Below are 24,746 nucleotides of genomic sequence, written 5' to 3' on the forward strand. Positions count from 1 at the left end.
CTTCATGATCGAGCCTGTGCCGACCTCTGCAGTCCCATTTCTTAGCACTGTACTTTCACTTAAGCCAGGCCCAGGCACACTGGCTTGCAGTCACCAAGTGCGCCGTTCTCCTTCCTCTTGGCCTTAGTTCTCTGAGCTCCTCTGGGAGCCCTGCCTCACACCCACCTGATTTGGGTGACGTTCCCCTTTGTGGTTCCTTTGTTCCCCGTACTTCCTTTATTCCCGGATGTAGCACATCTATCAATAATTATCTGCCTAGGGACGCCTGGGTGGCTCAGTTGGTTGGACGACTGCCTTCGGCTCAGGTCATGATCCTGGAGTCCCGGGGATCGAGTCCCCGCATCGGGCTCCCAGCTCCATGGGGAGTCTGCTTCACTCTCTGACCCTCTCCTCGCTCATGCTCTCTCTCACTGTCTCTCAAGTAAATAAATAAAATCTTTAAAAAAAAAAATAATTATCTGCCTAGCTTTATACCGTTGGCATTTTTAGAGGAGGGCAGGATACCTCTAACACGCGGCACGCAGTAGACACCCAGTAAGTCTGCTGAGTAAGTGCACGGATGGGTGTTGGCTCTGCGACTGGTGGTGCGACGGGACTTGGGAAGGCAAGGGAGGTGAACTGGGAGCATTTAAATGTGGAAGGTCGGAGCTACTGTAGAGTGATCAGTGAAAAGTAAGAAAAAGGCACAAATAACGGCTATCTCAAGAGGGGAAGAAAAGAAAAAGAGCGCTCTCTTAGAGACTACTGTGGAACAGAGGCTCTGAAATGGAGTAGCAGCAGATATAGGATATAAGAATATCAAAATGGGGAATAAGCCTCACAAATGAAATCGAATACTACTGGGGTCAGCCCGTGGCTGCCCTACAAAGTTTTCTCTTACCAGTATCCCATGCTGATACACGCCTAGCTCATCTACGAAAACTAGATGTCCCCAGGCTCAGACCCCAGTTAGATGATGGCAAAAAGGTTTCTAAAATGAAAAAAATTCTCTATCGGATCCCACCGCAATTCAAGAGACCTGTTTTCTTATCTCACTGCAGAGTACAAGAAGCAGCCTTTTAAGCTGAGAAGAAAAGACCTTTTCACAAAAGGATTCACCCACGTGCAAAATGCGGCCATTTTGGGGACAGGTCTCGGCAAGGCTGGAATGGTTGGATGTTGCTCTGCAGATGGTGAAACCTGAGAGTGAGTTCAGTCGGCTCAGTCTGTACTTAGGACCAAGATGTGCTGGTAACAGGAAGCCTGACTTGTAACAGAGCAGGAACAGCCAGAAGCCTTAAAGCCTCCATTTTGGTGCTTACCCTCCTGGTATCCATAAGGGGCTTCTTTTTGCTGGGGCCTTGGCTGGAAATCCCCATCTTGGTCCTGAGTGGGGGAAAAGCCCAGGAAATGTTACTGGCAGAAGCAACATCACCACATTTAAGCAAATGTGGCCCAAATGAATATTTCAGCAGGTTGGCTATTTTTATACCACTCCTGGCCTGCAGAATAAATCGTGTGGCCAAATTCTCTTTGGGTGCTGCTTTAATTCACAGCAGAATCCCAATTTGAGATATTTAGCGATCTGGGGTTGAGAAAGGAAAAATGTGATTGCCGGCAGGTAATCGGATTTTTAAATACTTGCCTGCATCAAACCCAGAGAAAGGCAAGACTGAGGCCTCATCCCCATGGAAAATTCAGTCAAACAGAACTGAGCAAAGCTTCATACCTCCAAGTACCTTCACATTCCACCTGGCTGGGAAAGAAATTTCCTAACTCTTCCCTGACATGTGCATTTGGAGGGTAGAGGGCTCAACCCCCTCATGGTCCACCCTTACCGCTCCTGTGTGAGACCGCACCATCCCGGGAAGGGAGGAGCTGCTCTCTGTGAACACGGGCTGAAAGCACACTGGGCTGGAGGGCAGACCACATCTTGGATTATTCTAGCTGCCGTCTCTGGGTGCTAAGAATGACTGTGTTCCTTACTGATTCACTCTGTCCCTGACAGAGACTGGGAAGAAGAAGGTAAGTAACCCCCACGACAGCAACTTCGGCAGGTTAGGGATGGGCTCAACATTGCCGCTAATGTTGCAGCATCTCACGCAGTAATTGGTACATAACCTCTTGCAGACATTTCCATTTTAGCCTACTCTATCTCTTAAGGTAGAATTCCAAATGTTTACAGCTTACTAGGTAAAATAGAATTATATATATATTTTTCTCATTCTTTTGCAGGTTTCTCTATGTTCTTGTATAATATTTGGGGACTTCCAAAGTCTTACGCTTTCTGGTAGTATGACCATACTAAATGTTCACTAAGTACGAGCCAGATTCAACAGTATAAATCTGATTGCATTTCCTCCCAGCCATTGTCTGATGAACAGAAGAATCCCATTTTGCCGAAGAAGGAATTGTGTTCCAATTGTATTGCAAACATCAACTTGCCTCCTTTCCTTAGTCCACCCATGGAAATAGGCAACTACCAATGAACCCAAGACAAAAAGTGACTCACTGAAGGTCAGGATTGCGTGGCAGCAATCACTGGCAAAGCCTAGCCAGGATGCAGGATTTAGACTCTCTCCCACCACCACTGACCTGTCCAGCGCTGGCCTGCTGGGGGAGCTGGGCACTTCCACTCGTTTTCGTTTCCTCGTCATGGCTCCTGCTGCTTTCCTCTCTGCTAGGACCTTCAGAGAGGAATCCGCCTCCTGTGACTCCTTTTCCAGAGTTGCTCACAGTTCAGGAGGGCACAGTGAAGAGAACTCCCCATCTTTAAATTGCCAGAAGTGACTTTTAACACCAGCTTTTCAAGTAAGGACAGGCATTCTGTTAGAGACGGTCTCAGAAATCTAGCCACCAGGAAAAAGATGGTCTCATTCTAACTGCATCTGAGCAGCGACCAAGGGGCAGAGGAAGAGGTGAGAGCACAACCTTTTGGACAACACAAGGCAATAAAGGCAATTGTTATCTTGTATAGAAAAGGCAAACTTACCAAGCCAGGAGGACTGTCATTTATTGGCTCCCCTACAATAGGAAATTTAAATGTCATAACGGATCAAGATGTTGTTTCTTTTTTTTTTTTTTAAGATTTTATTTATTTATTTGACACACAGACATCACAAGTAGGCAGAGAGGCAGGCAGAGAGAGGGGGAAGCAGTCTCCCTGCTGAGCAGAGAGCCTGATGCGGGGCTCCATCCCAGGACCCTGAGATCATGACCTGAGCCGAAGGCAAAGGCTTAACCCACTGAGCCACCCAGGCATCCCAAGATGTGGTTACACTCGGACTTCTGGCTATCATTTATTTCTCAGAACTTGTCCTAGACAAAAACCTGTGTCTGCCCTTCTCCTTTCTGCCTGATATCACTTTTGGTAGAAATACAATGTCTTTAAATTCTCTTCCTCCCCCATTTTAGAACTATTGTCATCTACAACCTCAAAAGTATTACATTCGTACTGTATTCTAATGATATGCCACTTAAAAGGGAATGATCCTTACTAAAAGAAACAAGATGGAACTTCAACTTCAGTGATAAACGAACTGGGGAGATATTCTGAAGCAAGGCCTTTGCACTCTTTTCCCAATAAAACTGGAAGGTATGTTTGTCCCTTATGAGTAAAAATAGCAATGGCTTTCAGAGATTAAAAATTGTGAATGCCTTTAAGACATCCCTAAGGTGAAAGTCACTGCATACTCTGAAGTGAAAGGAGGTATTTTTTATAATAGATCCCTTTCGCTGAGTGATTACTGTCAGTTTGTACTCCTTTTCACCTACCAGTATGTATATATATTTAATCCTGTTAACAACCCAACGAGCTAGGTACTACCCTTATTCTTCACCATTTTACAAAGAAGGCACAGAAAGATTAACTAATTCATCTAAGGTCATACAACTGTTAAGTGGCAAATCCACCAGGATCTGAACCATGCAGTCTGGCTTGGAGCACTCGGTTCCTAACCTCTGCCCCGTGCAGCGCTGGGGCCCAGTCTGGCTGACCATTTTGCCATACTGAGCGTGCACTGCTAACCCACAGACATTCACTGCTAACCCAGGGACATTCATCCCTATTCCTTCTCTACCTCTCACTCCCATCATTCTACTTACCAGGTGACAGGTTTTCATGAAACCATTTCATCTCCACATATAGAGTGAAAACAAATGGGTAGGGGACCAAGACAATTTCCCCATGCTTGAATTTCAGATGGGACACTCTCTCCCACTTGCTTTTATCTGGAAAATGGTGCTAAGGAGTGAGGAAAGAAATCAGTCTGTATGAACCCTTGATTACTACTTTAAGGATAAGACCCTCTCCTTTCCCTGGTTTGGCCTGTGGGTTTGTGGCTTCCATTTGGATCTCCAATGTGATCTGCAGCTCATTTCTATCCAGAAATGAAAGGATACAGGGAAATACAATGAAGTGCTCTGTAGCAAATGGCTGCAGATTGTCCAAGTTTCCCAAGACTACACGAATAGAATCCTGGAAAAAAACAAACCAACCAACTTGAAATGACTTTAATACTGTCTGGTCCCGGCCAATCTTTCCGTCTATACCTGGCGCTGCTTTTCTATACTCTGTATTCCATTAAAGTTGAACTATTCCCTGAACATGCCTTCTGCTTCCCCATTTCTGTGTTCCTGCAGAGTCTGCTCCTCTACCTGAAATGCCCTTTCTACCCATCAGCCTATGTCCAAATCTTACCTATCCTTTAAGGGCCAGTTCAAAAGCTATCTCCTCCGGAAACTCTTCCCTGATTTCCCCAAGTTGTAAATTAATTATTGGTCTCTAACTTCACAGTAGTTAGCCTTGGATCTTTATTACATTCCATCCACATGTTTTATTTTCCTTACTGAGAGATCTGGAGCTAGAATATACACCTGATTTATTTTAGCATCCCTTCTATGGTGTCTACCTCAAGTAAATGTATACTGACTGTGTGAATGAATAATACTGGTATTTATTGATTTGTAGTTTTTTTACTTTAGCTTAAGTTCAGCCTTTTCTTCTACTTTTTAAAAATCTTAACTGATTAGTCTCTAATTAACCTATGCTTATTAGTATTCACTAACTAAACAGTTTGGTATCATAAAAAGACTACTGGATTTCTATGGGGAAAACACCTGAATTTCAGTCTTAATTTTGTCATTTCTCTAAGCCTCGATTTCCTTGTATTGGGGCTCACAGAAGGCAGAAATGGTGCTTTATTTATTTTTTTTAAGATTTTATTTATTTATTTGACAGATAGAAATCACAAGTAGGCAGAGAGATCACAAGAGGGAGGAGGAAGCAGGCTCCCCACTGAGCAGAGAGCCCAATGTGGGGCTCAACTCCAGAACCCTGAGATATGACCTGAGCTGAAGGCAGAGGCTTTAACCCACTGAACCACCCAGGTGCCCTGAAATGGTGCTTTATTTATCTTTGTATTCTCTGCACTACCATAGTATCTGGCTTATAATTTTAAAGTTTATTTATAATCTCTATGCCCGACATCGGGTTCAAATTTATGATCTCAAGATCAAGACTCATATGCTCCACCAACTGAACCAGCCAGGAGCCTCTGTCTTATAATCTTAATAGCTAATATTTATTGAATAATCATGATGTCAAATGTTATTGTCACTATATACATTAACAGTTATAGAGACCTTATGAGATAGGCACTCTATTATTCCCTTTTTATAGACAGGGAAGCCAAAAGAAAGAGAGGTCAAACAACTTATCCAGTTCCACAGATAGTAATGGTGGAGCCAACATATGAACCCAGGCAGTGGGGTTCCAGAGTTTACCCTCCTAACCATGAAGCTCACTACCTATCAGTAAACATTTTCTGGATAAATGAAAGAGGATGGTAACGTATGACTCAAAACTGAGAGTAAGAACATATAAGAAGCACTTAGAAAGATTTGGTGGGCTCCTAAGTGCAGACAGACGCTCTCTAGCTGTGGTGATGTATGGAGCTGCTCACTGCGTGGCCAGCACTGCACACATCCGACTCGAATCGTGACCACAGCCTGGAGACAGGGGCTTTTATGAACTTCACTGACAGGTAGAAAGATAGAATACAGGTAACTTCCCCCAAATCCCAGTGTGAAGGCAGAACTTAACTCAGATCCCGATGTGACTGGCTCTAAGGTCTATGCTCTCTCCACTTTACTATGCTGCCTTTAGTTTTTCTCTGCCCGAATTAACTGAAGCAAAGTGAAATAAACACTGTTCTACTCACTACTAAAATAAGCAGAAAACTGTCATGGTCCTATATTAAAATAACTGTTAGTTATAATGATGTCTGTGAGCTCCTGCAAGAGCCTAACATATCTTTCAACACTTAGCCAAAGAGGGATGCCTGGGTGGCTCAGTCGTTAAGCTTCGGCCTTCAGCTCAGGTCATGATCCCAGCCTCCTGGGACTGGGTTCTGCATCAGGCTCCCTGCTCAGTGGGAAACCTGCTTCTCCCTCTCCCACTCCCCCTGCTTGTACTTCCTCTCCTGTTGTGTCTCTGTCAAATAAATAAATAAAACCTTTAAAAAAAAAAAAAACACTTTGCCAAAGAGCTATAGATAGATACCATACCTTAAGGCTATGACTTAAATTTCTGGTTTCATAGAGTTTTGTTTGTATATTTCATTGTATTCAAATTCTTTGAAATATGGCAGCAGATGTGTTCATAAATTAGAACAGTCCTAAATCACTGAGTTGTGAAGTTAGAAGACAACCTAATTTAGCACTCTCATTTTATGAATGAGACAATTAAGACCACGAGAACGATTTGCTAGGGGGCTGCACAGCTAATTGGTGGCTCAGCCAGGGCTGGAATCCAGGGCCAGCACCCAGGGCTATAACTCCTTGGACAATGCTTTCACCAGTTTACAAAGCTGTTGACTTGCTTGATCTTCTTCCTGTGGGAGAACCTAAAGCTGGGTAGAAAAGGAATGAAAATAAAGTGGGAATAGAGCAAACTGCAAATGTTTCCAATTAAAGCGAAGGCACAGCAATTTTCTCTGTGTATTTACAGTTGAGTTTCCTGAACGTCAAGTACAAGGCAGTAGCTGGGAGGGTGAGGTTTCCAGAGCCCTGGAAGGCGGCAGTCCTCCAGAAGCTTTCTCTATGCCAGCTGCCACAAAAGAGAGCTGCGGAGGGCCGGGAACTCTGGTGGAAACAATAGAACTCCACCTCAAAGGTGCTGACACTTCAACTAGGAGAACTGACAAAGGATACAGGCTTTAATTTTCCTGGAAAAACAGTGAAGTTTCTTTGCAGAGGAAATATGGCAGGGAGAAGCCAAGAGATCAGGTGGAGGCTGTGACTCAGTTCACAGGAAATAATTAAGATCTGGATATGGACACATCCTTGGCTTAAAGAATAACTTTCCCAGAAGTCGTGTGCTTCTTTCCCTACCTCCAGCTCCTGGACGATGACTTCCTTATTCTCTATGTCTTCCCCTCTAGAAGGTAAACAGATCAGAGGTAAGTAAACCGAGAAGGAAAACTGTGAAGACAGTAGACTCTACTGTCAGTAAAGTGAAGACAGTAGAGCAAAAAGGACACCTCCATTCACGACTAAGTAACCGTTGTGTGTGTTGACAGGGCTTGTGGGAAAAGGTGATCACCTAGGTGGTGTGGTCTGAGAACCGGTAGGAGGCGGTACCAAAATATCTTCTCCAGTAACCCGCCAAGACCCGAAATTCCCACTGTGAAAGTTAATTTGTTAGAGGTGTACTCAAGTGTAGCCTGTGGACCGCCAGGAGTCTTCAAGACCCTTTCAAGGGATCTCAAAGGGCAAAACTATTTTTATAGTAATAAGATGTCATTTGCCCTTTTGTGCTGTGTTAACATTTTATTTTTTAAAAATTTTATTTATTTGGCAGAGAGAGACACAGCAGGAATACAAGCAGGAGGAGTGGGAGAGGGAGAAGCCAGGCTTCCCCCCTGAGCAGGGAGCCCGGTGAGGGGCTCGATCCCAGAACTCTGGGATCACAACCTGAGCCGAAGGCAGAGGCTTTAACCCACTGAACCACCCAGGTGCCCCCTGCCCTGCTTTTTTTTTTTAATATTTTATTTATTTTGCTATGTTAACATTTTAACCCTTAGTGCAAAAGCAGTAGAGGGCAAAATCGCTGGTGCCTTTGCACAAGTCTAGCCAGTTGCACTAAACTGTACTATCAGTTGTGGTCATCTTAACTGCCACACAGGAAAAAAAAAAAAATCCAATTTCCTTTATATTTCAGGAAGCAGGAAAAAATTAATAATTTTATAAAATCTCAACCCTTAAATACATGTCTTTTTAATACATAATGTGATAAAATGGAAAGTACTCATATAGTACTTCTGCTGCACACCAAAATATGATGGCTGTCTTGAGGAAAAGCACTTGTACGAATACTGCAAACTGAACTAGCTGGTCTTTTCATGGGATGTTGTTTTACTTCAATGATCAGTTAGCAGACAAACTGTTCAAACTATTCAGATTTAGGAACGTGACATTTTCTCATGAAGAGTGAGCTTATCAATTCAAGGAAAGCGACTGACAGGGCACCTGGGTGGCTCAGTGGGTTAAGCCTCTGTCTTCGGCTCAGGTCATGATCTCAGGGTCCTGGGATAGAGGCCCACATCGGGCTCTACTCAGCAGGGAGCCTGCTTCCCCCTCTCTCTCTCTGCCTTCCTCTCTGCCTACTTGTGATCTCTCTCTCTGTCAAATAAATAAATAAATAATTTTTTTTTTAAAAAAAGGAAAGCAACTGACAGTTTGTATCAATGATACATTTTAGGATTTCCAGCAAAAATTTGAACTTTAGAAAACTTCTACCCACCACACTGAGGTTGACAACTTTCAAATTTTTAAACACTTTTCTAATATTGGTAGGGATATTAGCAAATATGATTTTATAATGTTGTATAATGAAGTGTGTCGACATTTGGATGATCTATATAAGTCAGTGAATCAATACTTTCCAAATGACCAATGAAACACACCACGTTACAAAATCATTATAGGTTAAAGGCTCATTTACAGCACAAGACATACCAATGGGTTTTAGTGTAGCAGAGTTCAGAAAGTTCACTGATATGATTCAGATTCCATACTGCAACTAACCTTTAAAAAACTACTACATTGGGGCGCCTGGGTGGCTCAGTGGGTTAAGCCTCTGCCTTCGGCTCAGGTCATGATCCCAGGGTCCTGGGATTGAACCCGCCCCCCATTGGGCTCTCTGCTCAGCAGGGAGCCTGCTTCCTCATCTCTCTCTGCCTGCCTCTCTGCCTGCTTGTGCTGTCTGTCAAATAAATAAACAAAATCTTAAAAAACAACAACAACAACAAACTACTACATTAAACGGGGAACCTGTGGCTCAGTTGGCTGAGCGACCAACTCTTGATTTCAGTCCTGCTCATGATCAATCTCAGGTCTTAGGACTGATCTCGGTGTAGGACTCTAGGCTCTCTGCTCTGTGTTCAGGGCGGAGTCTGCCTGAGATTGTCTCTTCCCCTCTCCTGCTCCCCAAACCTGCCTGCCCTCTCTTTCTCTCTATCTAGACAAATAATAAAGTCTTAAAACAAAACAAAACAAAAAAAACTACCACGTTAGGGAAGCCTGGGTGGTTTAGGCAGTTAAGCGCCCACCTCCAGCTTTTGGCTCAGGTCATGATCTCATGGGACGTGAGACAGAGTCCCCAGCCCAGCACTGTGCTGTGTCTTCTTGGGATTCTTTGCCTCTGCCTCTCTGTGTGCCTCTACCCCTGCTCACACGCAGGCACACATTCTCTCTCTCAAAGAACTAAATAAAATCTTCAAAAAGAAAAAGACTCTCCCTCTGCTTCTCCACCTGCTTTCTTTCTCAAATAAATAAATCTTTTTAAAAAACTACATTAACGTGGTACCCTGGGTGGCTCAGTCGGTTTAGAGTCTGCCTTCGTCTTCGGCTCAGGTAATGATCCCAGGATCCTGGGATCAAGTTCCGCATGGGGCTCCCTGCTCAGCAGAGAGCCTGCTTCTCCCTCTCCCTCTGCCTACTGCTCTGCCTATTTGTGCTCGCTCTCTGTCAAATAAACAGATAAAATTTTAAAAAGCTACATTAAAATGAAACAACTACCACTTGTCAAGTTTTGATGAAGGGTCAAAGAAGAATATCCATAATGATCTGTGAAGGCTATTACCAAATCCCTACCTTTCCCAACTACACATCTATGTGGGGCAGGATTTTTTTCATATAACTCAACCAAAAAAAAAAAAAATCACAACAGATTGAATGTAGAAACAGATGTAGTCTAGCAGCCTTCTATTAAGCCAGACACTAGTAAGATTTGCAAAAATTTAAAACAATATCCATCTTCTCACTAACGTTCTGTCTTGAAATATGGTTTTTCCAATAAAAATGTATTAGCATTTAATGGATATATTATTATTTTAAATTAACACACTTTAAAGTTGTAGTAAGATATATATAACCTAAAATTTGCCACTTTAAACATTTTTTTTTAGATTTTATTTATTTATTTATTTATTTAAAAGATTTTATTTATTTATTTGACAGAGAGAGATCACAAGTAGACAGACAGGCAGGCAGAGGGGGTGGGGGGAGCAGGCTCCCTGCTGAGCAGAGAGCCCGATGCGGGACTTGACTCCAGGATGCTGGGTCATGACCTGAGCCGAAAGCAGAGGCTTTAACTCACTGAGTCACCCAGGCGCCCCAAAGATTTATTTATTAAAAAAGATTTTATTTATTTATTTGACAGAGAGAGAGATTGTCTCTCAACAATCTTTCAGCGAGAAAGGGAGCACAAGCAGGGAGGAGTGTGAGAGGGAGAAGCAGGCTTCCTTGTAGCAGGGAGTGCAATGTGGGGCTCAATCCCAGGACCCTGGGATCATGACCTGAGCCGAAGGCAGACGCTTAATGACTGAGCCACCCAGGCACCCCTTTTAAAACATTTTTAAGTATACAATTCCGTGGTATTAATTACACTCATAACCATGGTGTGTAACAATCACCACTGTTTTCAAAGTTTATCTTCCCAAACAGAAACACTATATTCCTTAAGCAATAATTCCGCATTCTGCCCTCCACCCCACCCCTGATGACCCCTATTCTACTTTCTCTCTATAAATTTTCCTATTTAATATTTCATGGAAGCGGAATCCTACAATATTTTTTCCTTTTGTTATTGGATTATTCCACTTAGCATAATGTTTTCAAGGTTTATCCATGTTGTACCTATATCAGAACTTCATTTCTTTTGCAACTTTCTTTTTATGGCTGAATAATACTCCATTGTCTATATATCTATACACACCATACAGATAACTCTATTTTGTTTGTCCATTCACCAATCTGATGGACCCTTGGGTTGTTTCCGTCTTCTGGCTTTTGTGAATAATATCGCTACAGTGTTGTACAACCATCTGCTTGCATCCCTGTTTTCAATTCTTTGCGGCACATACCTACAAATGAAATTGCTGGGTCATGTGGTAATTCCATGTTTCATTTTTTGAGGAGCTGCCAAATTGTTTTCCATGGCAAGTGCGCTACTTTATATTTCCATAAGCACTACACAAGGGCTCCAATTTCTCTACATCCTTGCCAACTGTTATTTTCTGGGTGGTGTTTTGTTTTTCTTTTATATGGCTATCCTAGTAGGTATGAAGTTGTCTCATTGTGGTTTGGATTTGCATTTCAGTAGTGACTAATGATACTGAGCATCTTTTCATGTGCTTATTGGCATTCGTGTATCTTCGCTGAAGGATGTCTAGTGAAGTCTTTTGTCCATTTTAAAACTGGGCTTTTTTTGCTGTTGAGTTTTACTTCTTTCTATATTCTAAACATTAAAGTTCTACCAGATATATGATTAACAAATATTTCCTCCCATCTGTGAGTTGCCCTTTAACTCTGCTGATAGTGTCCTTTGATGCACAATTAAAAAAAAAAAAAATTTAGGGGCACCTGGGTGACTCAGTTGTTAAGTATCTGCCTTTGGCTCAGGGTATGATCCCAGGGTCCTGGGATCGAGCCCCTCATCAGGCTCCCTGCTTGATGGGAAACCTGCTTCTCCTTCTCCCACTCCCCTTGCTTGTATTCCCTCTCTCATTGTGTCTCTGTCAAATAAATAAAATCTTTAAAAATTTTTAAAAATATTTAGTCGGGGGCACCTGGGTGGCTCAGTGGGTTAGGCCTCTGCCTTCGGCTCAGGTCATGGTCTCAGAGTCCTGGGATTGAGCCCCACCTCTGGCTCTCTGCTCAGCAGGGAGCCTGCCTCCCCCTCCCCCTCTGCCTGCCTCTCTGCCTACTTGTGATGTTCTCTCTCTGTCAAATAAATTAAAAAAATAAAAAATTTAGTCAGGGCACCTGGGTGGCTCAGTAGGTTAAGCATCTGCCTTTGGTTCAGGTCATGATCCCAGGGTCCTGGGATTGAGCCCTGCATTGATCTCCCTGCTCAGGAGGGAGTCTGCTTCTCCCTCTGCCCCTCCCCTCCATGCTTTCTCTCTCAAATAAATAAAACCATTATAGCCTGCGTGGCTCAGTGGGTTAAGGCTCTGCCTTCGGCTCGGGTCATGATCCCAGGGTCCTGGGATCGAGCCCCGCATCGGGCTCTCTGCTCAGCAGGGAGTCTGCTTCCTCCTCTCTGCCTGCCTCTCTGCCTACTTGTGATCTCTGCCTGTCAAATAAATAAATAAAATCTTTAAAAAAAAAAAAATTGTGCTAAAAAAATTTTTTTTATTTAGTCAAGTCCAAATTTCTTTTGGTGTCAATGTCTTTGGTATTGTGTTTAAGAAACCACTGCCAAATTCAAAGTCATGAAGACTTGTCACTATGTTTTCTTCTAAGAGTTTCATAGTTTTAGCTCTTAAATTTAGATCATTGATTTATTTTTTTAAATATTTTAATATTTATTTATATTGGGCGGCAGAAGAAGAGGGAAAAGGAGTCTTTTTTAAAAATTTTATTTATTTATTTGACAGAGGGAGAAATCACAAGTAGGCAGAGAGGCTGGCAGAGAGAAAGGAAGAAGCAGGTACCCCACTGAGCAGAGAGCCCAATGTGGGGCTCAATCCCAGGACCCTGAGATTATGACCTGAGCCGAAGACAGAGGCTTAACCCACTGAGTCACCCAGGCGCCCCAGAAGAAAGTCTTAAGCAGATTCCACACTGAATGGACCCCAACATGGGTCTCAATCTCACAAGCCTGAGATCATGACCTGAGTCAAAACCAAGAGTTGGTAGCTCAACTGTGCCACCCAGGTGCCCCTAGATCTTTGATCTATGTTTAGTTAAGTTTTTTTTTTTTTTTAAGATTTTATTCATTTTTTTGACAGACAGAGATCACAAGTAAGCAGAGAGGCAGGCAGAGAGAGAGGAGGAGGCAGGCTCCTGGCTGAGCAGAGAGCCCGATGCGGGGCTCGATCCCAGGACCCTGAGATCATGACCTGAGCCGAAAGCAGAGGCTTTAACCCACTGAGCCACTCAGGTGCCCCAAGTTTTGTATACAGTATAAGGTAAGGGTCTAACTTCATTCTTCTACATGTGGATATCTACTCTTCTCAGAACCACTGATTAAAGAGAAGAGACTGTTCGTCCCCTATTGAATGGTCTTGGCATTCTAGTTAAAACAAATTGATCAGAATGCCTGGGTGGCTCAGTCAGTTAAGCGACTGCTTAGGTCATGATCCTGGAGTCCCAAGACTGAGTCCCAGATCCAGCTCCTTGCTCCGTAGGGAGTCTGCTTTTCCCTCTGACCCTCCCCCACTCTCATGCTCTCTCTCAAATAACTAAAATCTTAAAAAAAAAAAAAAAAAAAGTGACCACAATTGTGAGGGCTTATTTCTGGGCTCTCAATTCTATTCTATGGTCTATAAAGTTGTCCTAATGCCATTACCATACTTTTTGATTACCTGTAGTTTTGTAGTATGTTTTTTTTTTTTTAAGATTTTATTTATTTATTTGACAGAGAGAAATTACAAGTACACTGACAGGCAGGCAGAGAGAGAAGGAAGCAGGCTCCCTGCTGAGCAGAGAGCCCGATGCGGGCCTCGATCCCAGGACCCTGGGATCACAACCTGAGCTGAAGGCAGAGGTTTTAACCACTGAGCCACCCAGGTGCGCCCCTTTTTTTCTTAAAGGAGGTAAAAGTTTACTGAATACACCTCAAAGGAGTGGCAGACAGTACAGCAGAGGAGTGGCTGTCTGCCTTGGATGCTTTTTCTTTATCAGTTGGGATGATTATGTGTTTTTTTTTACCCTTCATTCTATTAATGCAGTGTACTATATTGATTGATTTTTTTTTTTAAAAAAAAAACAGACTCCCCACTAAGCAGGGAGCCCAGTGCAGCACTTGATCCCAGAACCCTGGATCATGACCTGAGGTGAAGGCAGATGCTTAACTGACTGAGCCACCCAGATGCCCCTATACTGGTTGATGTCTGTATGCTGAACCATCCTTGAATTCCTGGTGTAAGTCCCAGGTATATGAACAATGCCAGTCTCCTCATTAATTTTTTCGAAATATACTTGTTTTTTTTTTTAAGATTTACTTTTTTTTTTAGATTTTTTATTTATTTATTTGTCAGAGAGAGAGAGAGGGAGAGCGAGCACAGGCAGACAGAGAGGCAGGCAGAGTCAGAGGGAGAAGCAGGCTCCCTGCAGAGCAAGGAGCCCGATGTGGGACTTGATCCCAGGACGCTGGGATCATGACCTGAGCCGAAGGCAGCTGCTTAACCAACTGAGCCACCCAGGCGTCCCTACTATTTATTTTAGAGAGAGGGAGAGCATGAGCAGGAGGAGGGGAAGAGAAAGAAAAAAAGAGAGAATCTCCAGCAAACTCCCCGCTGAGTGTGGTGCCTGACGTGGAGTTCGATTTCACAACCCTGAGATCATGACCCGAGCAGAAATCAAGAGTCAGATGCTTAACTAAGAGAGCCACGCAGGTGTCCCTAGAAATATAGATATTTTAAATAAAATATATTATCTGTTAACATTTAATGATATATTATTTCTAAATTAATAAGTATGCTATTTTAATTTTTGTTTTAATCTTTATATGACACATATTGGCAGGTATAACCACAACTATCAAAACCTCTTTAGGATCCTTGATAATCTTAAGAGTGCAAAGGGATCCTGAGATAAAAAATATTGCGAACCCCTGCTCCAAATGTATGCCATCACTAATTTAGAAACTTACCTGAATAATAATATATGGAATATAAAATATCTGGGAAAGAGAGTCCTACATACTTCAGCCAGTCTCCAGGACTGAGTGAAGGCAGAGAAGAGATGACCCATGGCAATGTACCGACCTGTATTTGCAAAGGCTACTCTCCTAGCTTTAAAATTACCTGATGCTGTTGCCGTATCTAATTTTGAATTTATACACATTGGGTCCTGCGTGAAGAAACCTCGTCTCTGGAAACGGGTAGGTGAAGGGTTTTAAACTCATACTTCCAAACGATAGCTTAATAAAACAGAAATATGAGAAAATTATTAAAAAGCAAAAGACAGTTCCTTATCAACTTTATGGTATAGGAAAGAGAGCCTGCCCAATATATAGCATCTCTTCATGAGTAAAATATTCAACACTCAACATCGGTTAGTTTTTATATTAACTGTCTACATTAATCACCTGGATCATTCTCCTACCTGCATGGGGAAGATATATGGTGATTGGGGATAATCTCTATCCTTGAAATCAAAACACCTGAGTTCAAGGTTTGTTGTTTGCCTTACACCTCAGGCAAATCACTTCTCTCCGTGAGACTAATAATAGCAACATCTGATGACTCACAAGGTTTTTGTTAAGATTAAATCTATCTCCCAAATATCTCCTGAATCTATTCTCCTCCCTTGTCCCCACTTTCCCTGGAACCTAGGGCCAGTGTGAAGAGGGCTCAAGTCAAATAATGAAACAATCCAAATGCATCAAGGTGGCATAATTAGGAAGACCTCTGCTGTTAATCTTAGATGAAATTAAGGGATGAGCACACCGTCCTGTCACAGCTAATACAGCAAATAAGGATGTACACGAATGTTTTCCAGTGTTGCCGAGGAACGCCTTCTCTTTCCTAGCTCCCAACCATTCTTCCTCTTTACCTGCTTGTGAGACTGCCCGTGCCACAAGAGTGCCTACTATCCTCTTAGCACTTGCTTTACTTTTCCTATTCCAGAATCTTTGCCCACTTGAGGTCCTCTCTGAGGGAAACTGGAGAAAGGGGAAAGATGGAAAAAGGAGAATGGCAGGTCTCTTCTCCTTCAAGGGGGCATTTGGGACACACTCAAAAGTAAGAATCAAGCACAGTGATTAGCGGTATTCAAAGTCATTAGGACTTTTCTGTGCTTCTTTTTACTTGCAGGGATAATAAACCCTCCATTTTCTGTCTCTTCATATGGAAGTTTAAGTAATAAATAATGAGATTAGAGGTCCAGAGTTCCTGAGGATAAAAGCTACCCACACACAACACAAAGTATTGATTTCAGAGGCAGCTAAGATGCCATAGACCGAACAGGCACAAAGAAAGAATAATTCAGGGTTGAACCTTAGCTCCCCTTATACCCCTCCTTATTTTCTCCAGGCCTTGGTTTTCCTAGTTATACAATAATAACAAAAACTAACAATAGCTTTTTGTTATGCCCTATTTTAAGTGTCTTACATATATTACCTCACTTAATCCTCACAATAAGCCTGAAATCAATAGTCTAAATTTGATAGATAAGGAAACCGAGGCACTGAGAGATGAATTAACCTCCCCATAGTTACATGAATGTTGGAATCGGGATTCAAAGTGAGGTAATACAGGGCCAGACTTGATGCACTTATCCACTTTTCCACTCTGCTTTCTGAGGGTTTTAGTTTTTTTAAAAAGTACATTTTGTAAGTACTAAAATATTATATACACATAAAGGCCTATTTTTATTATTCTTTCCTCCATATTACCCCAATACCATTTCTACTCAGCAGGGAAAACTCTTGTTTGGTGGAGTCAGGAGATCTATGTGCCCAAAGAATGGAATTTCCCACAATTTGCAAAGTTCATGTCTCGGCCTGCCAGTAAAGAGATATTCCAGTGTCTGATCTTGGCTGCTTGGGATTAGAATGACAGGAGGCTGGAGCCAGAGCCCATGAGACTATTTAGACTAGAATTGCAGTCAAAAGTGAAAAGAAATAGTTGGTGCCAACTGCAAAGTTACCAGAGGGGAAATATTGTTCATATCCTGAAGGGAAAGGAAAAAAAAAAAAGCTCACTGATTCCCATGTCCAAGGCATGGGAGGAACTGAACTAGATTTGATTGTGTTTTTGGTGCTAAGGTGACACTTTTTCAAAGTAGGAAAGGAGTCTACCGGTAAGACTTGGGTTGCTGCCACAAAAATTTAGCTTTCACTTATTCAGAGGGTTCTCCTAAAATGCAGTCACTCTCATCACAGACAGAGGGCTGAGGGATCAGAGTAAAGGAAATGAAGGACATTTGCTGGAAATGACAGTCCAGAGAGGAAACTTCATGCACTGTGCCACAGCTGGCTGCCTGAGAGAGGTAAAAACAGCCCTCTCTGGCTGGGGCCTGCCTGTTAATTGCTGGCTGCCTGCTTCAGAAACAAACACCACACACACTAATTACCTCATTTGAAAATAAAGATTAGAGAGCATAATCCAGAAGAACCACGTAAGTGGTGGTGGTTCAAAGATTTCACAAGGTTATTTTCCAACATGAGTACTGCAGTTCATGACGACACTATGGGATCTTAACAGGTGAAGGGTCAGACTCTCAACCCATTTTTAGGTGATCAAAAAACACGATGGGTTTAAAACAGAAAAGATTAGAGGCAATATCCATTAGTTGGAAAGACATAAGATTTGGAAGGGGAGGATCAAGGCTTGAGTCCTAGCTCTGCCTTTTATTAGTCATTAGACCCCGAGCAAGTCACTTGGCCTCATCGTTTCTGTTTCCACACCTGCAAATGGGAATCCCATCTACCTGTCAAATTGCTGAGGTATTAAATATGATTATATTGTAAATAACACTTCATAAGCTCTAGAGTATTATATAAACATTAGCTTTTTGATATATTTGAAGTTTCTCTCTTAATGCCTCACTAGAAAAGCAAATTTAATAAGAGAGGAAAACTATCTTTCATCTCAGCGCAAAAATCTGACACATCCCAATCAAGAACCTTTCTTTGAAAATCCCCCAATAATTAGCTTTAAATGACATACTGGCAAGGATGTTAGACTTTTAAAGGTTTTTAGTCATTTGTTTCCCATAAATAAACATCTGGGTCAGTGCATGGAATCTAAAGCAGGGCTGAAGGCTCTATGAGGATAATGATATTGACTACTGCGGTGGAAGGAGATGATAAGGAAGTCCTGTCACTCAATATATCTGGGGACATTTGATGGAAAAATCCTCCACAGGGTTAAAGAACAAAAGAGCTTTCATAAGCATTTATTCAAAATACATTTACTGGGCAGATCTAATACGACAGGCTCTGCCACCACTGAGGGTGGGCAACAAGATAGGGAAATCCCACTGATATTGTGGATTTACTACCCAAGTTTTAGAACTTAGATTGAAGACGGATGACCAGCTTCTCCTTTTGCCTTCACAAGTCCTTGGCTGGTCTCAGACATCTGCCTGGCTCTACTAAATTATATTCAGAATAGAGATTCTATACTAGAGAATATTTCCAACTAGAGACTCACGGTTGCCTATAGCCTCAAGTGCCCTTCATTTTATTTTTATTTTTTATTTTATTTCATTATTATTATTTTTTAAAGATTCCACTCATTTATTTGACAGACAGAGATCACAAGTAGGCAGAGAGGCAGGCAGAGAGATAGGAAGGGAAGCAGGCTCCCTCCTAAGCAGAGAGCCCGATGTGGGGCTCAATCCCAGGACCCCGGGAACGTGACCTGAGCTGAAGGCAGAGGCTCCAACCCACTGAGCCACCCAGACGCCCCGTGCCCTTCATTTTAGAGGGTATGAGAAGAAACTGATTTCACCAAAGTAGGAAATAAGTTCCACAAGGTCACATAACTCAGAATGCAACCAGGATTAGTTCTCCCCAAGACTGCTGATTCCTTTGGCCCACACATTTTCCATTACAACACATCACTGTCAGTCACTTTATAAACTGTAATCCCTGGTTATCTCGTAATTGTGGATGACTAGAGACAAACTCAATCTGGGTACAAAGGGATCAAATCAAAATGTAAGCTTTTCTGATTAAATGTTCTTAGAATTATTTCTTGGAGGTGTTAAAGGGTCACATTCACATTTGTTTGTCTTCAAGCTCTATTTTCAAAAGGAACTATTCTCGGTTTCTTCACCTTGCAGAGTGACTAGGACAGCTAATGAAATAATGAAGGTATAATTGCTTATTGTAGCACTCTACACATAGGTTATTCTTTATTTAAAAACAAATCAGGGCACCTGGGTGGCTCAGTTGGTTAAGCCACTGCCTTCAGCTCAGGTCATGATCCTGGGGTCCTGGGATCAAGTACAGAATTGGGCTCCCAGCTCCTCGAGGAGTCTGCTTCTCCCTCTGACCTTCTCCCCTCTCATGCTCTCTCTCTCAAATAAATAAAACCTTTTAAAAAATGTTTTTAAAAAGCAGTGTTAAAATACAAGACAAGAAGATACTAATCTAAGACGACCCAGGATACTTTCATGCTTATCAATGTCATTTTTTCTCATTAGGTTTCTTCCCACTCTTTAGACACAATCTTTAGAATGCTCTTGGCATTTGTTCAGGAATAGATTTGCTCTTGGAAGTGTCAGATTTTGTTTTGTTTGAGAGGGGAGGAGTAACGAAACCTAACAGAGAGGTAGGAAGATGCCCCAGAACGAAACTAAAAGGCCTACTGGACAACTCAATAGACCAGAAAGGAGTCTAAGTTAATCTCTTCTGCTACTTTTGGGACCCAAGTGCCACTTCCACTTACATCTTAACCATCCTAAAAGCTATTGGAAAAACTGCCTTTGGTTGATAGGTCCAGATCTGTGCTCCCTATTCTGGAAAAACAATAGAATGATATTGCTTCTCTCCACCCTAACCAGAAGCTGTGGCTTGTTTAATGACAACCAACCTATTAGCATTTAACATTATAGTGCAGAGCTCTAAACATCCTACCAACTCCAGGAACCCGAAAAGCATTTGGATGTAAAACTGCTGGCAAAGAAAGACATTTTATTTTTTGGTTACACCATTGGGTGAGTTGCCCTGAAGCAGTTCATGTAGGAAAGAAAATTTTAAATGGGGGGAAAAAGTATCAATAATTTCAGAAGGACAAGTGGTGGAGAGAAAAGAACATCTTCTATATTTTTGAGCTAAAAACTCTTTAGTCTTTGATGTACCTATCTCAAGGGTCTTAGTGACAGAAGACTAATACAGTAAAGTGTAAAAAGAAAGCTTCTAAAATATACAGCTTTGTTCTTGCCATGAAACAATGGCAGATTCTGAAGAAATTAAGTTAATAAGAAAACTAAATTACTTTTTATGTAAAGAGAGCAAATTTCACACAGGAAATTTGAAATATCTTACTAACTTTAATTCAATGCTGGTGAGATACTGGGGAAATAAGAATTGTATTTACAGGGGCGCCTGGGTGGCTCAGTGGGTTAAGCTGCTGCCTTCGGCTCAGGTCATGATCTCAGGGTCCTGGGATCGAGTCCCACATTGGGCTCTTTGCTCAGCAGGGAGCCTGCTTCCCTCTCTCTCTCTGCCTGCCTCTCCATCTACTTGTGATTTCTCTCTGTCAAATAAATAAATAAAATCTTTAAAAATAATAATAATTGTATTTACAAAAAGATGTATCTGACTTGAGATCATCTTCTAATTTGGCCAAGATCATACAACAAGGGCAAGACTAAAACTCAGATGTATTGCTAAAGCAAGATAGTCTAGCTGATTATGAACTGGCTTATCTATACACCATATTAGCCTCATTTCTTTGTATTTTACCACCTAAGCCTAGCTCTCAAATAAGAAAATCAGTTATTATTGCTAAGAAACATAAAGCTTTGTACTTTGAAAAACCATCAAACCATAGGGATCTGATGGTGAACTGATCTTAACAAACAATCTCATATTTATAAAGCACTTTCAATGTATATAATGCTTTCCTGTCTCTATCCCACAAGATCAAAAAACCTCTATTAAAGTAGGAAGGCAGATTCAGCTATTTTATACTCTAACTGCTCTCTTCATTTTTACTTGATTTCTCTCATTCTCATGTTCATTCAACATTCACTCATTCGGCTCACAAATAGTCACATACCTACTATGTTCCAGAAACGAAGTGCCAGAGATATAATGGAGATAGTAAGAACTTGGTCCTCACCTGCAAAGAGCTTACAAATAATTTTAAGTGTGATGACTGCTACAAAAAGGAATAGGGTGATGTGGCAACATGATAGAGACTCTTACCCTAGAATGGAAATCATGGAAGCCAACTGTAAGTAACAGACTCACATCTGAGGGATGAGTATGAGTTAGGGAGGCACCAACAGAGAGTGGGTCTGGGGTGGGTAGAGGAAACAGCAGATGTAAGAGTCCTCAACTGGGAGAGAGCATGGCACTTTCAAAAGACAGAAGTGTAGTGACCCAGAAGATAGTGGGCAAAAAGGACAGTGCTATGAAAGTAATACAGAGATAAGCAGTGGGTCAGCTGGCATACATCTGAGAGCCTACTATGCACTAGGCACTGTTTAGAGTAGGTAACAAGAAAGAGCATGTTTAGAGTAGGTAACAAGAAAGACATGATAACGTGTCTTTAAGGGCTTACATTTCAGGTGTGGAGAACAACAATGAACACATAAATATAACCTGAAGTACTCTAAGTACTCTAAAGAAAAGAAATAGGGCTTTATAGTAAAGAGTGACTGGGAGGCTGGTTTAACTACTGAGGCCAGGGAAGGCCTTTCGAACAAGATCACAGCAGAGTTGAGGCTTTCATGGAAAGTGGAACAACCATGCAAAGTCAAGAGGAAAAGCATGTCAAGGTGGAAAAAAAAACCCAGCAAGCACAGATGCCCTGTGATGGGTGGTTTAATGGATGGAAAGCTCAGTGTGACTAGAGTACAAAGAATGTAGACAGGCTAGAGGGAGATGAAGTGAGAGATAGGCAGGAACCAAAACATGTAAGGTCTGTAGGCCACTGTAAGGATCAAATTTTATGGTAAGGGTTTTAGAAAGAAAAGTGAAATGATTTATGCTTCAGAAAGATGAACTGTACATGGGGTACCTGGGTAGCCCAGTTGGCTAAGTGTCCAATTCTTGATTTTGGCTCAGGTCATAATCTCAGGGTCATGAGATAGGCCCCCCCTCGTTGGGCTCCAAGCTGGGTGGGGAGTCTGCTGGAGATTCTCTCTCCTTCCCCTCTGCCCTCCAACCCACGATCATGCACTCTATCTCTAAAATAAATAATCTTTAAAAAAAAAAAAAAAAGAAAAGAAAAGAAAAAAGAAAGATGAATTGTACAAGGATAAGAGTAGAAGCAGGGAACCAGTTAGGAAGCTTTTGTAGTAATTCAAAGGAAAGATGCTGCCGATATTGACTGGAGTTTCAGTAGTTAGTGAATAGTTCGGGTATATTTTAGACTGATGGCCTAGGTGTGGGAATCAAGGATAGCTCTTATGTTTTTAGCCTTTGCTAGTTTATTAGGTAGATAATGGTACATACCCTTTATTGAGCTGGGCAAGGATTCTAGGGAGAGAGATTTGTGGAGAAAACTCCCATCATTCTGTTTTGGTTAAGTCTGAGAGGCCTTTGAAAGATTTTTTTTTTTTAAATTTATTTGACAGAGAGACATCACAAGTAGGCAGAGAGAGAGAGAGAGGAGGAAGCAGGCTTCCTGCCGAGCAGAGAGCCCGACACAGGACTCGATCCCAGGACCCTGAGATCATGACCCGAGCCGAAGGCAGCGGCCCAACCCACTGAGCCACCCAGGCGCCCTGAGAGGCCTTTTAGACATCTTGGTGGATATGCCAAGAGGGTGGTTGCCTAGTGTGCAAAGATGGAAATCAGGATGGAAATATAAATTTAAGTCATCAGTGTTTAGATGGTATTTAAAGCTACTGAACAGATGAGATCATCTAAGAAGCTATAGCTAGAGAAGGGATGAAGGCCTTACTTACAATCCAGGTTATGACTCATGGAGTCTATCCTAAGAGCAATAGGAAGGCACTGAAGGGTATAATAAAGAAATGACCACACAGCTGTGAGTTAAAGATGTGTGTATCTGGTTGTACTATGGGAAATAACCCAGAACAAGAGCAGATTTAAAAAAAAAAAAAAAAAAGGGACCAGGACCAGCCTGTGGTTCAAGGCAGAGGCTGGTAAGGAGCCTGGTCTACAGTCACTGGTTTGCAAGATGCCTAAGAAGTCGTCTAGCTATGACTGCGTGAACTGACAGGGGAGGCAGAGAGAACAAAGATCATTCCTAGTTGCTTGAGCAACTTATTGAAGAGGAAAAAAGGGCCAGTTCCTGCAAAAGGTAGCCTTACAAAGTAAATTTTTGAGGGGGAGGATATGAAGTCCTTATTGGGACATGCCCAATGTCGAGGTGCCAGAGAGAGGTTTTAGGTGGACTGCTGGGGTCCTGTGGCGGGTGTGCTACCTGCGGATGTGCAAACGAAGGAATCGGGTTCAGAAAAGCCGAGAAGGTACAGGCAGCTACGGGCGCTGGAATCCTTCCACTTTCTCCGATGCCAAGATTCAGTGAACACAGACGCCTCACCGAGGGCCGTGACTCCAGCCTCTACCCCCGAGGTGCAGTCAGGCCTTAGAAAGCAGAAACTCGCTGGGATCCCGAAGACACGACGGGACAAGAAATATCTCCATGGGACAAGTCTTGCTTTCATGGCAACCGCGAAGCCTGGGTCCGAGGGAGGCTGCAGACCCAAGCGCAGCTTTCCTTCCCGGGGCGGGAGGGGGTCCCAAGTGGGGGAGGTGTCCCAAGTGGGGAGGTGTCCCAAGAGGGAGTGGGGAGGGGGGTGTTCCAGGAGGGGGTGCGGCCAGAGGCAGCTCCGCGCCCCGCGCCGCTCAGCCCGGGAGGCGGGTCTGCACCGGCGCGCCCCCGCCCTCCCTCGCACCCTCGCGGCCCGCAAGCGGCCACGGCCTGGCCCTCGGGGTTGGGGGTGCAGCTGCGGAGCGCCGGCGCCGGGGCTGTAACTCTCCCTCGGAAAATTAAGGCAACGAAGCGCGGACCTCAGGGGAGAACCAGGCCGCTGTGGGCCGTTACCACATACCCAAGAACTTCCCGGGCCCGGCCAGGCTCTTACACAGGCTAAGGGTTCTTCGCGCCTCGTAAAAGTGGCCTCGGCCTCGGCTGCCACGAGAGAGCGCCCCCGAAAGGGGCCGGCGTCGACTGCGCTCGAAGCGCGTCTCGTGAGCTCACTCACTCCCCGCCCGAGATTTGGCTTTTGCCGCGCGCCCGCCACGCGTTCTGCGCGCGCGCAGCTGCGCTCCCTTCGCCCTTTCTCGGACGACTGGGCGTTCTGCGCATGCGCAATTGCTCTTCCTGGCCTCGCCCAGTTGGCGCGCTCTCCGAGGCTGGCCACGATGTGCGCGTGCGCGGTGCGGCGACACCGCCCAAAGGTTGGGCGGAGCCGAGGCTGGGAGTAACCCATAGCTCCACCCGCCGGAACGCAGGCTCTTGGCGCCTTTTTGTCACTATGCAGCCTGTACACTTTTTTTTTTTTTTTAAGATTTTTATTTATTTATTTGACAGAGATCACAAGTAGGCAGAGAGGCAGGCAGAGAGAGAGAGAGGAGGAGGAAGCAGAATTCACATGGAGCA

At 43.1% G+C, this 24,746-nt stretch overlaps 1 protein-coding gene across 6 annotated transcripts in view; it reads right to left on the reverse strand.

Annotated features, from left to right (window-relative positions):
- Nucleotides 1-24,434, reverse strand: part of MAJIN (membrane anchored junction protein) — a 28,813-nt gene extending 4,379 nt beyond the window's left edge. Inside the window, exons 1-9 of one of the 6 annotated variants that reach the window (XM_032357248.1) lie at nt 24,229-24,434; nt 23,565-23,728; nt 15,294-15,410; nt 7,372-7,417; nt 4,381-4,456; nt 4,084-4,209; nt 2,972-3,003; nt 2,575-2,666; nt 1,302-1,365 (exon numbers count right to left, since the gene is read on the reverse strand). In XM_032357248.1, coding sequence (XP_032213139.1) covers nt 1,302-1,365; nt 2,575-2,666; nt 2,972-3,003; nt 4,084-4,209; nt 4,381-4,456; nt 7,372-7,417; nt 15,294-15,394 — 537 coding nt within the window. In that variant the 5' untranslated portion in view covers nt 15,395-15,410; nt 23,565-23,728; nt 24,229-24,434. Of the gene's footprint in view, nt 1-1,301; nt 1,366-2,574; nt 2,708-2,971; nt 3,004-4,083; nt 4,223-4,380; nt 4,457-7,371; nt 7,418-15,293; nt 15,411-23,564 lie in introns of all 6 variants that reach the window. The other 5 variants (XM_032357247.1, XM_032357249.1, XM_032357250.1 and 2 more) reach the window with 5 other exon arrangements.
- Nucleotides 24,435-24,746: the final 312 nt, after the last annotated feature.

This window comes from Mustela erminea, chromosome 9, assembly GCF_009829155.1.
Source record: "Mustela erminea isolate mMusErm1 chromosome 9, mMusErm1.Pri, whole genome shotgun sequence".
NCBI classification, from domain to species: domain Eukaryota; kingdom Metazoa; phylum Chordata; class Mammalia; order Carnivora; family Mustelidae; genus Mustela; species Mustela erminea.